Here is a 13,713-nt window from a genome sequence, read left to right as displayed (position 1 = left end):
GGTCATGCATTCACACTGGGACATCGTTTCTAGAGTGATGGAGAAGAGGGAGGAGTGTCCATGAGGGAACAAGAAGTTGTGTGTGTCTCTCTCTGGGTGTGTCTGCCATCCCCCCACCAGCTCCTTCCCCACATATTCCCATGTTGGCCACACCTATGGTGGCCAGTAGTGGCCAGACAAAGGGACAAAGCTCCTGGCTATAGCCTGCGCCATAGGAGGGCAGGCAGGGGGAGGGGTCAGCTGTCCTTTAGGTGACTGGGGCGCTGTTATGCAGGTCCAGGCTGACCAGTACATCCCCGAGGAAGATATCCACGGAGAGATGGACACTATTGAGCGCCAACTGGATGCCCTTGAACACCGTGGCGTCCTGCTGGAGGAGAAGCTGCGTGGTGGGGCGAATGGTGAGGAGACCTGCCGTGAGGGATTGCGGGGTGGCAGCAGCCTGTGTCCCGGGGAAAGGTGGGAAGGGCTGGCGAGCCCTGGGCTCAGAGGGCGTCTGGTTTGCAGAGAGCCGCGAGGACGACATGCTGGTGGACTGGTTCAAGCTTATCCACGAGAAGCACTTGCTGGTGCGGCGGGAGTCTGAGCTGATCTATGTGTGAGTCCGCGCTCCTCCCTGGGCCCTGGGCTCCTCTTGCGGAATCCATGGAGCTTAGAATTGAGAACCTTCCTGATCTTCCTCATCACTGGCAGGGCAGGGCAGCCTCCAACTCGAGGCAGAATTGCTAATGGTCAGCTTATTCCCACCCTTTAGCTTCAAGCAGCAAAACCTGGAGCAGCGCCAGGCTGACGTGGAGTATGAGCTTCGGTGCCTTCTCAACAAGCCGGGTGAGTCCAGTCCCCATGCGTGCCAGCACTGCCCTGGGCTGGACCCTGATGACATGGAAGAGGGGCTGGGGAAGGGGATGGACAGAGATGGGCTACAGGCTCCAGGCCCAGGGTCACAGACAGAGCCAGGCTGCAGCCTCCAGGCCCAGGGTCACGGACAGAGCCAGGCTGCAGCCTTCAGGCCCAGGGTGGCTCAGATGAGTGGGCGGCAGCAGATGCCTGTTGAGGGGCAGCACTGGGCTCACAGCCAGCAGGTCAGAGCAGCGAGGGGCAGGAAGGGCAACAGGGCCCAGGGGAGAGGGCGCAGTGGGAGGATTGGACGTGGGTTCTCACAGTCTTGGATTCTGCCACCCACTTTCTGAGTGACCCTAGGCAGGTTCCTGGGCCTTACCAAGCCTCAGTGGTTTCATGTGTGAGATGGGCATGGAGGTACCACCTCCTAGGGCATGCTCGGGATCAAGGAGATGGTGGATGTGGAAGGGCTCTGTGCCTCCTGAGGGGTTGGTGGTTATTATGCAGCTGAATTGGGGTCTTGTATGCCTGGGGCCATGACACCAACTGAGCCGCAGCTACAGGCAAAGCGGGACCACAGGGCTATGGCATGTCCAGGACTGGGAGCCAGGGTTTCTGACCACTCCCTGTGGCCCAGGGTCGTGCCTCCACATGGCTTCCCTTGTTTTGGCCTCATGCCAACCCTAGATGGCAGGAATCATTGTTCCTTATTTAACAGGAGGAGCTGGAGGGCCAGAGAGCTTAACAGACTTGCCACTGGTAGTGGAATTGGGCTCCTATCCAGGTCTCTGAGCTGGGCTATCTCCTGACACACGGCCCTTCCAGCTGCTGAGGTGGTGGCTCTGCCTCTCATTGACTGGGGAATTGGGGAGGCTGGATGAGGTCCAGAGGCAGGAGTGTCCCTGAGGAAGCCACGGAAGTGTCCCAGCCTCCACTGCCTTCCGTAAGTCACTCCCACATCTCCAGGAGGCTGGATTGTTGTTGCAGCCTCTCTGCAGGAACTTCAGCGACATCCTGTGGCCGGAGCGGGAATAGCACCTGTGCATCCCTGGCCAGCCTGGCCCTGGGTTTTTTGTATTGCTTCTGCAGCCCTTTCTGTGGCGGCAGCATATCCCAGGCTTGTCATCCTGCCCCAGACTTCATTCTTGGAGGGCGGGACCAGTTTATAAGGCTGCAGAGGCCTTATAAAGTCACCATTAGTGCCAAAGCTTGGAGGGGTCAGGCTGCCTGGGATCAAATACTTGTTCCACCATTGCTAGCAGTGTGACACTGGACCAGGACTTAGCCTCCTTGAGCCTCAGTTTCCCCACATGTATATCAGGGATAGTCACTGTACCAAAAAGAATTGGTCGATGTTCATTTCAGGAGGTAGCATATGATCAAGAACTGATGGTACTGAAGGAAGAAGTCCAAGCTGCACTGAAGGCAGTGGCTGAAAAACAAGGCTCCAGGAATTGATGGAATATCAGTTAAGATGTTTCAACAAATGGATGCAGTGCTGGAAGCACTCACTCATCTATACCAAGAAATTTGGAAGACAGCTACCTAGCCAACCGACTGGAAGAGATCCATATGTGTGCCCGTTCCAAAGAAAGGTGATTCAAGGGAATGCAGAAATTATCCAGCAATATCATTAATATTACATGCAAGTAAAATTTTCTGAAGATCATTCAAAAGTGGCTGTAGCGGTAGATCAACGGGGAACTGCCAGAAATTCAAGCCAGATTCAGAAGAGGATGTGGAATAAGGGATACCATGGCTGATATCAGATGGATCCTCGCTGAAAGCAGAGAATACCAGAAGGATGTTTACTTGTATTTTATTGACTACGCAAAGGTGTTCAACTGTGTGGATCATAACAAATTATGGATAACACTGCACAGGACAGGAATTCCAGAACACTTAATTGTGCTCGTGAGAAACCTATGTGTAGGCCACGGGGCAGTTGTTCAGATAGAACAAGGGAATACTGTGTGGTTTAAAATCAGGGAAAGTATGCATCAGGGTTGTATCCTTTCACCGTACTTATTCAATCTGTATGCTGAGCAAATGATCTGAGAAGCTAGACTATGTGAAGAAGAATGCTGTGTCAGGATTGGAGGAAGACTTATTAACAACTTGTGATATGCAGATGACACAACCTGAAAGCGAGGAGAATTTGAAGCACTTACTGATGAAGATCAAAGACTACAGCCTTCAGTATGGATTATAACATAGAGAAAACAAGAATCCTCACAACTGGACCAGTAAGGGACATCATGGTAAATGAAGAAAAGATTTAAGTTGTCAAGGATTTCATTTTACTTGGACCCACAGTCATTGCCCGTGGAAACACAGGCAAGAAATCAAACTATGCATTGCATTGGGCAGATCTTCTGCAAAAGACCTCTTTAAAGTGTTAAAAAGCACGGTTCCTTAAAAAGCTAGAAATAAAACCACCATACGATCCAGCAATCCCACTCCTCGGAATATATCCTAGAGAAATAAGAGCCTTTACGCAAACAGATATATGCACACCCATGTTTACTGCAGCACTGTTTACAATACCAAAAAGATGGAAGCAACCAAGGTGTCCATGAACAGATGAATGGGTAAGTTAATTATGGTATATTCACACAATGGAATACTACACATCGATAAAGAACAGTGAGGAATCTGTGAAACATTTCATAACATGGAGGAACCTGGAAGGCATTATGCTGAGTGAAATCGGTCAGTTGCAAAAGGACAAATATTGTATAAGACCACTATTATAAGAACTTGAGAAATAGTTTAAACTGGGAAGAAAACATTCTTTTGTGGTTACGAGAGGAGGGAGGGAGGAAGGGTGGGAGAGGGGTATTCACTAATTGGATGGTAGATCAGAACTTGGTGGAGGGAAAGACAACACACAGTACAGGAGAGGTCAGCACAACTGGACTAAACCAAAAGCAAAGAAGTTTCTGGAATAAACTGAATGCTTCAAAGGCCAGTGTAGCAGGGGCAGGGGGTTTGGGGACCATGATTTCACGGGACATCTAAGTCAATTGGTGTAATAAAATCTATTAAGAAAACATTCTGCATCCCACTTTGAACAGTGATGTCTGTGGTCTTAAACGCTAGCAAGCAGCCATCTAAGATGCGTCAATTGGTCTCAACTCATCTGGATCAAAGGAGAATGAAGGACACCAAGGACACAAGGTAATTATGAGCCCAAGAGACAGAAAGGGCCACGTGAACCGGAGACTACATCATCCTGAGACCAGAAGAACTAGATGGTGCCCGGCTACAACGGATGACTGCCCTGACAGGGAATACAACAGAGAAACCCCTGAGGGAGCAGGAGAGCAGTGGAATGCAGACCCTGAATTCTCATAAAAAGGCCAGACTTAATGGTCTGACTGAGACTAGAAGGACCCTGGTGGTCATGGCCCCCAGACCTTCTGTTGGCCCAGGACGGGAACCATTCCCAAAGCCAACTGTTCAGACATGGATTGGACTGGACAATGGGTTGGAGAGGGATGCTAGTGAGGAGTGAGCTTCTTGGATCAGGTGGACACTTGAGACTATGTTGGCATCTCCTGCCTGGATGGTAGATGAGAGGGTAGAGGGGGTTAGAAGCTGGCAAAATGGACACAAAAAGAGAGAGTGGAGGGAGAGAGTGGGCTGTCTCATTAGGGGGAAGAGTAATTGGAGTATGTAACAAGGTGTGTATAAGTTTTTATGTGAGAGACTGACTTGATTTGTAAACTTTCACTTAAAGCACAATAAAAATTATATTAAAAAAAAAAGTATTAAAAAGCAAAGATGTCACCTTGAAGACTAAGGTGCACCTGACCCAAGCCATGGCATTTTTAGTTGCCTCAGATTCATATGAAAACTGGACAGTGAATAAGGAAGACAGAAGAAGCATTGATGCCTTTGAATTATGGTGTTGGCAAAGAACGTTGAATATACCATGGGCTGCCAGAAGAATAACAAATCTGTCCTGGAAGAAGTACAGCCAGAATGCTCCTTAGAAGCGAGGTTGGTGAGACTTTGTCTCACATACTTTGGACGTGTTATCAGAAGGGATCAGCCTCTGGAGAAGGACATCATGCTTGGTAAAGTAAAAGGTCAGCGAAAGAGGAAGAACCTCAAAAAGATGGATTGACACAGTGGCTGCAACAATAGGCTTACAACATTACAACAATTTTGAGGATGGTCTGGGACCAGGCAGTGTTTCGTTCTGTTGTCTATAGGGTTGTTTTGAGTCGGAACTGACTTGGCAGCACCTAACAAAAACAACATATCGGGGACAATAATTTACCCAGGTCTCAGATTTGGGAAGTGGAAGAATGGGATTTGAACTTGGGTGGATGATTCTGAAGTCTCTGCTGGGCCATCTGCTCCATGTTTCGGCAAGGGGTGGGGACGTAGGGAAGTGGGGGCAGTGGCCGAGAAGGCCTGGAGACAGGGAGGCCTTGGTGGAAGATGCTGTGGAGGGCAGGCTGAGAGTGGGCACCTGTCTTCGTAGTCTAGTGCTGCTATAATAGAAATACCAGAAGTGGATGGCTTTAATAAACAGAAATTTATTTTCTCACAGTTTCGGAGGGTAGAAGTCTGAATTCAGAGTGGCAGCTCTAGAGGCAGGCTTTTTCTCTCTGTCGGCTCTGGGGGAAGGTCTTTGTCTCCTTTCAACATCTGTGGGCCTGGTGTTCCTTGGAGACCTCTGTGTGTCTTGGCATCAATCTTCCCCTGGGTTTAGGAGGTTCTCAGCACAGGGGCCCTGGGTCCAATGGATGCACTTTGCTTTGAGCTCTTCTTGGTGGTAGTAGGTCCCTCCCTCTCTGCTTGCTTTTCTCTCCTTTTATCTCTTGTAAGATAAAAGGTGATGCAGGCCACACCCCCAGGGAAACTCCCTTTACATCAGATCAGGGCTGTAACCTGTAAAAGTGTGTTACATCCCACCCTAATCCTGCCTTGCTAACATAACAAACAACCTAATCCTCTATAACATGACCTAATTTTGCCCTATAGGATCAGCTCTGAGTTTGTTTTTTTTTTTTTTTTTTAATCCTGCCTCAAGAGTCCTGGTGGTGCAGTGCTTAAGAGCTGGCTGCTAACCAAAAGGTTGGCCCGAATCCACCAGCCACTCCTTGGGAACCCTATGGGGCAGTTCTACACTGTCCAATAGGGTCGCTATGAGTCAGAATTGACTCAATGGCAACAGGGTGATCCTGTGTCACTAACATAATGGACAGCTCACTCCCAAATGGGGCCATAACCACAAGCATGGAGGCTATGATTTAAATCACATCACAAAATGGAGGAAAATCTGATCACAAAATAGGAGTAACCACACAATGTTGGGAATCATGGCCTAGCCAAGCTGGCACATATTTTTTGGGGATGAAATTCAATCCAAGACAGCACCCAACTTCTAGGAGGCTGCAGGTGTTGGGGGGGAAGGCCCTGAGGATGGTCCTGTGGGATGGCCCCGGGGCCTTGAGAGGAGGGGCAGTAGGTGTATACAACATCAGGGAAGCCTGGCTGGGATCCCTGTCCCCAGCATCCCCTCTGGTCTCTTTTGGGCAGTTGGGGGCTCTTCCATGGCCTTGGACGAATGTCCCAGTATGCTTCTTGGGTCACATCACTTCTCCTGTGTGGGGATCCCTGGGGCTCCCTGTTACCTCCCATCTCTGGCCCAGCTTTGCTGGCTAGACCACCTTTGGGGACCCTTGGTGACCTGGCACGCTTCCTGCCTCCCTGCAAAAACCACTAGCAAACATTAGTGGGATGGGCGGGTGAACACAGGGGAACCCTGAGCTCACGCTGGCCTGTGTTCTCAGATCATGTGTGGCACTGGCCCCCTAGGAGGGAGTTGTTTGGTAACAGTCTAGTATTCTTGCTCTTTTATATAAAGACCTTCATTTCCCCAAGAACTTGTTACCTCCTCCCTTGGAGCCCCTCCTTTCTGCCGTTATAATACCCAGCACGGGCCTGGCCCACAGCCTGCACTTCTCTCTTAGGTGGTGGGTCCTGGCCTCCTAGGGGAGGCAGGAGGATTTTCCCACCACTCACGCCCCCCATCTTTACTCCCTGGACAGAAAAGGACTGGACAGAGGAGGACCGGGGACGGGAGAAGGTGCTGATGCAAGAACTTGTGACCCTTATCGAGCAGCGCAATGCCATCATCAACTGCCTGGATGAGGACCGGCAAAGGTGACATGGCTGAGGGAGGGGGACCTCCAGTCAGGGGCGCTTCCCTGGGAAGGGTCAGGGTTGGGCAGCACCCAAGACGTGGTTCCCACTCAGGGCCAGGCCAGCCCTGCTGCCCCACCAACAGCCCCAGTGTGCCCTTGCTGGATTCTGGGTAGAACTGGAGGCAGGAGGGGACTTGGAAATCATCTGTTCCTTCCTCCTATGGAGGCTTAGCTTTCCTGTCTTGTTTCAGGGAGGAAGAGGAAGACAAGATGTTGGAAGCCATGATCAAGAAGAAAGGTGAGTTCTGGACCCATGTAGGCTGGATCAACCCCCGAAACTATTGCCCTGAAATAATCTTTAAACCTTAAACCAAAAATATGCCCTGAAGTCTTCCTAAAACCAACAGTAGTTTAGCTTAACTAGTACAGAATGTCTGCCTTGAGCATTGTGCTCTTTTAGGAACTATATGGGGTCAGATTGACAACAGCAACTCAAAAGATTGGATAGGAACCTTAGGAGGCAGTGAATTTATGTTAATGAGAGAGGAACATCTCAGAAAAGGAAGGTGAGAACGGTTGGACAACTTGAAGAATGTAATCAATGTCACTGAATTATACATGTAGAAACTATTTAGTGTATGTTTTTGCTGTGTATATTCTCAACATCAAAAAATAAAATAAATTATTTAAAAAAAGAAGAAGAGGTGGGGCCAAGACGGTAGAGTAGTCACATGCTTCTGGTGAACCCTCTTACAACAAAGACCTGAAAAAACAAGTGAAACGATTGTATTTATGACAAGCTAGGACCCCTGAACATCAAAGGCAAAGTTAGAAAATGGACTGAATGGCAGGGGGAGGGAGAGACAGTTCAAAAGTGGAGAGGAATTGCTGGACCTGAATCACCGGGACCCCTCAGGCACCATTCCTGGGAGCGACGGCAGGCTGATGGTAGCATTTGGCTGCAGTTTCCTCAGGGAGAAACAGCCAGCTGCACAGCCTACTCACACCTCCAGAGCCAGAGAATAACGGCACTCTCAGCAAAAGCTAAGCACTTGGGTATGTTTTACTGTGCCCCCAGCCCCCGAGCTGGCTTCGGTGGTTGTTGATTTCCCTGGGTCCTGCTGAGTGCTCTGGGCCATTCTCCTGGCCTTGGAGAAGGAATAAATTCACAACTGGGGAAAAAGATAATCTGCCAGCTCCACTAACCTGGGGAGCTCAGGACAGAAGCAGCACCTGCCCAGGCATAAATGGTCTGTGGGCTATGAATACCTTTCCCCCGTACATGGACCTGTGTGGAGAATAGGCCCTTGTTGGCAGACCGCATCTGCTTCAGCTGTGCGGTGGAGAGGTGGGTGTTTGATGTTTGACACTGCTTTGCCTATTAAACAGGGTATTCACCTGAGTGGCTCCACTCAGTCACCCAGCCAACCACGACAGGGGTCCATGGATAACTGGTACATCCTAGTCCTTACAACTGAAAGCATTGGGTGCCCGTGGTCCGTCTACAGAACCCACCCACCTGTACGCCATAGGGAAGAGGGACACACTTTCCTCAGAGATACTCGGGGGACGATTCTCAGCCCCCTGACTTGTTCAGAGTGAGACCCCCTGCTGCAACCAGATACTGGTACCTATGCCAATCACCCCTGCCCCTCTAAGACTGTAGGACAGAGCCTGTACCACGCACTTGATGACCAACTACCTATACACCTGAGCAGAATCCATACAAGAAAAGTGAATGGACTCCTAGACTGATATACCTGATAACAGCTCTAGCTACCTGGTGACAGGACGTTAGGGCTTCAAAGGTGAAAATAATCAAGCCAGCTCACTCAAGCAACTTATTTGGGCATATCAAAACAAAACAAAGCAAGAAACTAGGATACAGTAAGCAAACATAAATTAATATAATAACTTATAGATGGCTTGGAGATAACAGTCAATATCAAATTACATAAAGAAGCAGACCATGATTGCTTCAGCAGGCTCTCAAAGAATCAAGGGATCTTCTGGATGAAGGTGTATTCCTGGAATTGTCAGATGCAGAATATAAAAGATTAATATACAGAATTCTTCAAGACATCAGGAACGAGATCAGGAGGGAGATCAGGCAATATGTAGAACAAGCCAAGGAACACACAGATAAAGCAGGTGAAGAAATTAAAAAGGTTATTCAAGAACATAATGAAAAATTTAATAAGCCAGAAGAATCCATAGAGAGACAACAATCAGAAATTCAGAAGATTAACAATAAAATTACAGAATTAGACAACTCAATAGAAAGAGGAGCAGAACTGAGCAAGTGGAAGGCAAAATTGGTGAGATTGAACATAAAACACTTGGCACCAATATATTTGAAGAAAAATCAGATAAAATAATTAAAAAAAATGAAGAAACCCTAAGAATCATGTGAGCCTCTATCAAGAGAAATAACCTACGAATGACTGGAGTACCAGAACAGAGAGGGATAACAGAAAACACAGAGAAAATTGTTAAAGATTTGTTGGCAGAAAAATTCCCTGATATTGTGAAAGATGAGAAAATATATATCCAAGTTGTTCATCGAACTCCACATAAGGAAGATCTTAAAAGAAAGTCACCAAGACATATTGTAATCAAACTTGCCAAAACCAAAGATAAAGAGAGAATTTTAAGAGCAGCTAGGGATAAACAAAAAGTCACCTACAAAGGAGAGCCAATAAGAATAAGCTTGGACTACTCGGCAGAAACCACGCAGGCAAGGAGACAATGGGATGACTTATATAAAGCATTGAAGGAAAAAAATTGCCAGCCAAGAATCTTATATCCAGCAAAACTGGCTCTCATATATGAAGGCAAAATTAGGACCTTTCCAGATAAACAGAAGTTTAGGGAATTTGTAAAAACCAAACCAAAACTACAAGAAATACTAAAAGGAGCTCGCTGGTTAGAAAATCAATAATACCAGATATCAACCCAGGACTAGAACACTGGACAGACCAATCAGATGTCAACCCAGGTAGGGAAATCACTAAAATAAATCAAGATTAAAAAAACACTCAAAACAGGGAAACAGCGATGTCATTATGTAAAAGAAGACAACATTAAAGCAATAAAGGGGGACTAAGAAATGTAGTAATAGATCTTTCATATGGAGAGGAAGACAAGGTGATATAAAGAAATAAAAGTTAGGTTTTCACCTAGAAAAATAGGGGCGAATATTAAGGTAACCACAATGGAGACTAACAATCCTACTCATCAAAATAAAATACAAGAAAAAAATACTCAGCAGAATCAAAATCAACAACAACGAATAAGAGGAAATGACAATATATAAAGATAAACTACTCAGCACAAAAAATTAAGTGGGAAAAAGAAACTATCAGCAACACACAAAAAAAGACATCAAAATGACAGCACTGAACTCATACCTATCTGTAATTACGCTGAATGTAAATTGGACTAAATGCACCAATAAAGAGACAGACAGTGGCAGAATGGATAAAAAAGCACGATCCATCTATATGCTGCCTACAAGAGACACACTTTAGACTTAGAGACACAAACTAAAACTCAAAGGATGGAAAAAAAAATAGATCAAGCAGCAAACAAAAATCAAAAAAGAGCAGGAGTGGCCATATTAATTTCTGATAAAATACACTTGAAAGTTAAATCCACCACAAAGGATAAGGAAGGACACTATATAGTGATTTTAAGGGACAATATATCAGGAGGATATAACCATATTAAATATTTATGCATCCAGTGACAGGGCTGCAAGATACATAAAACAAACTCTTAACAGCATTGAAAAGTGAGATAGACAGCTCCACAATTATAGTAGGAGACTTCAACATACCACTTTTGATGAAGGACAGAACATCCAGAAAGAAGCTCAATAAAGACACAGAAGATCAAAATGCCACAATAAACCAACGTGACCTCATAGACATACACAGAACACTCCACCCAACAGCAGCTAAGTATACTTTCTTTTCCAGTGCACATGGAACATTCTCTAGAATAGACCACATATTAGGTCATAAAGGAAGCCTTAGCAGAATCCAAAATATTGAAATATTACAAAGCATCTTCTCTGACCATAAGGCCATAAAAGTAGAAATCAATAACAGAAAATGCAGGGAAAAGAAATCAAACCCTTGGAAACTGAACAATACTCTGCTCAAAAACAACTGGGTTATAGAAGACGTTAAGGATGGAATAAAGAAATTTATAGAATCCAATGAGAATGAAAACAATTCCTATCAGAACCTTTGGGACACAGCGAAAGCAGTGCTCAGAGGTCAATTTATGTCAATAAATGTGCACATGCAAAAAGAAGAAAGGGCCAAAATCAAGGAATTGTCCCTACAACTTGAACAAATAAAAAGAGAGCAACAAAAGACACCCTCAGGCAGCAGAAGAAAGCAAATAATAAAAATTACAGCAGAACTAAATGAAATACAGAACAGGAAAACAATTGAAAGAGTTAACAAGACCAAAAGCTGGTTCTTTGAAAAAATTAACAAAATTGATAAACCCTTGGCCAAACTGACAAAAGAAAGACAGGAGAGGAAGCAAATAACCTGAAATAGTAATGAGATGGGTGATATTACGACAGGCCTAACTGAAATGAAAAGAATCTTATCAGATTACAATGAAAAATTGTACTCTAACAAATTTGAAAACCTAGAGAAATGGATGAATTTCTAGAAACACACTGCCTACCTAAACTAACACAAACAGAGGTGGAACAACTAAATAAACCCATAACAAAAGAAGAGATTGAAAAGGTAATCAAAAAACTCCCAACAAAAAAAAGCCCTGGCCTGGATGGCTTCACTGCATAGTTCTACAAAAGTTTCAGAGATGAGTTAACAGCACTACTACTAAAGGTATTTCAAAGCATAGAAAAGGACGGAATACTCCCAAACTCATTCTACGAAGCCAGTATATCCCTGATACCAAAATCAACAAAATTCTAGCCAGTAGAATTCAACAACATATCAAAAAAATAATTCACCCTGACCAAGTGGGATTCATACCAGGTATGCAGGGATGGTTCAACATTAGAAAAATAATTAATGTAATACATCATATAAATAAAACAAAAGACAAGAACTATATGATCTTATCAATTGATGCAGAAAAGGCATTTGAAAAAACTGAACACCCATTCATGATAAAAACTCTCAATAAAATAGGAATAGAAGGAAAATTCCTCAGCATAGTAAAGGGCCTTTATACAAAGCCAATAGCCAACATCATCCTAAATGGAGAGAGTCTGAAAGCATTCCCCTTGAGATTGGGAACTAAACGAGGATGCCCTTTATCACCACTCTTATTCAACATTGTGCTGGAAGTCCTAGCCAAAGCAATTAGGCTAGTTAAAGAAATAAAGGGCACCCAGATTGGTAAGGAAGAAGTAAAAGTATTTTTATTTGCAGATGACATGATCTTATACACAGAAAACCCTAAGGAATCCTCAAGAAAACTACTAAAGCTAATAGAAGAGTTCAGGAGAGTATCACAATACAAAATAAACATACAAAAATCAGCTGGATTCCTCTACATCAACAAAAAGAACATCGAAGAGAAAATCACCAATCAGTGCCATTTACAGTAGCCCCCAAGAAGATAAAATACTTAGGAATAAATCTTACCAGAGATGTAAAAGATTTATGCAAAGAAAACTACTAAACACTTCTGCAAGAAACCAGAAGAGACCTACATAAGTGGAAAAACATACCTTGCTCATGGATAGGAAGACAACATTTTAAAAATGTTCTTCCGAAAGCAATCTATAGATTTAATGCAATTCCCATCCAAATTCCAATGACATTTTTTAATGAGATGGAGAAACAAATCACCAACTCCATATAGAAGGGAAAGAGACCCTGGATAAGTAAAGCATTACTGAAAAAGAACAGCAAAGTGGGAGGCCTCAAATTACCTGATTTTAGAACCTGTTATTCTGCCACAGTAGTGAAAACAGCCTTGTACTACATACTGTTAAAACAACAGATACATAGACCAATGGAACAGAATTGAGAATCCAGACATAAATCCATCCACATATGAGCAGCTGATATTTGACAAAGGCCCAAAGTCAGTTAAATGGAGAAAAGACAGTCTGCTTAACAAATGGTGCTGGCATAATTGGATACCCATCTGCAAAAAAAATGAAACAAGACCCATACCTCACTCCATGCACAAAAACTAACTCAAAATGGATCAAAGACCTAAATATAAAATCTAAAATGATAAAGATCATGGAAGAAAAAATAGGGACAACGCTAGGAGCCCTAACACATGGCATAAACAGTATATAAAACATTACTAACAATGCAGAAGAGAAACTAGATAACTGGGAGCTCCTAAAAATCAAACACCTATGCTTATCCAAAGACTTCACCAAAAGAGTAAAAAGATTACCTACAGACTGGGAAAAAGTTTTTAGCTATGACGTTTCCGACCAGCATCTGATCTCTAAAATCTACGTATTTCAAAAACTCAACTACAAAAAGACAAAGAACCAAATTAAAAAATGGGCAAAGGATATGAACAGACACTTCACTAAAGAAGACATTCAGGCAGCGAACAGACACATGAGGAAATGCTCACGATCGTTAGCCATTAGAAAAGTGGAAATCAAGCTACAGTGATTCCATCTCAGTCCAACAAGGCTGACATTAATCCAAAAAAATACAAAATATTAAGTGTTGGAGAG

At 44.5% G+C, this 13,713-nt stretch overlaps 1 protein-coding gene across 2 annotated transcripts in view; it reads left to right on the top strand.

The window, feature by feature from the left end:
- Positions 1–13,713, top strand: part of MICALL1 (MICAL like 1) — a 41,075-nt gene that overhangs the window by 22,471 nt on the left and 4,891 nt on the right. For both annotated transcript variants that reach the window (XM_064283556.1, XM_064283555.1), the window contains exons 11-15: positions 275–401; positions 508–598; positions 755–828; positions 6,909–7,023; positions 7,256–7,302. In XM_064283556.1, coding sequence (XP_064139626.1) covers positions 275–401; positions 508–598; positions 755–828; positions 6,909–7,023; positions 7,256–7,302 — 454 coding nt within the window. The remainder of the gene's footprint in view (positions 1–274; positions 402–507; positions 599–754; positions 829–6,908; positions 7,024–7,255; positions 7,303–13,713) is intronic.

Source organism: Loxodonta africana, chromosome 4 (assembly GCF_030014295.1).
Source record: "Loxodonta africana isolate mLoxAfr1 chromosome 4, mLoxAfr1.hap2, whole genome shotgun sequence".
Classification (NCBI taxonomy): Eukaryota; Metazoa; Chordata; class Mammalia; order Proboscidea; family Elephantidae; genus Loxodonta; species Loxodonta africana.
This window is presented reverse-complemented; position numbering and strand designations above follow the sequence as displayed.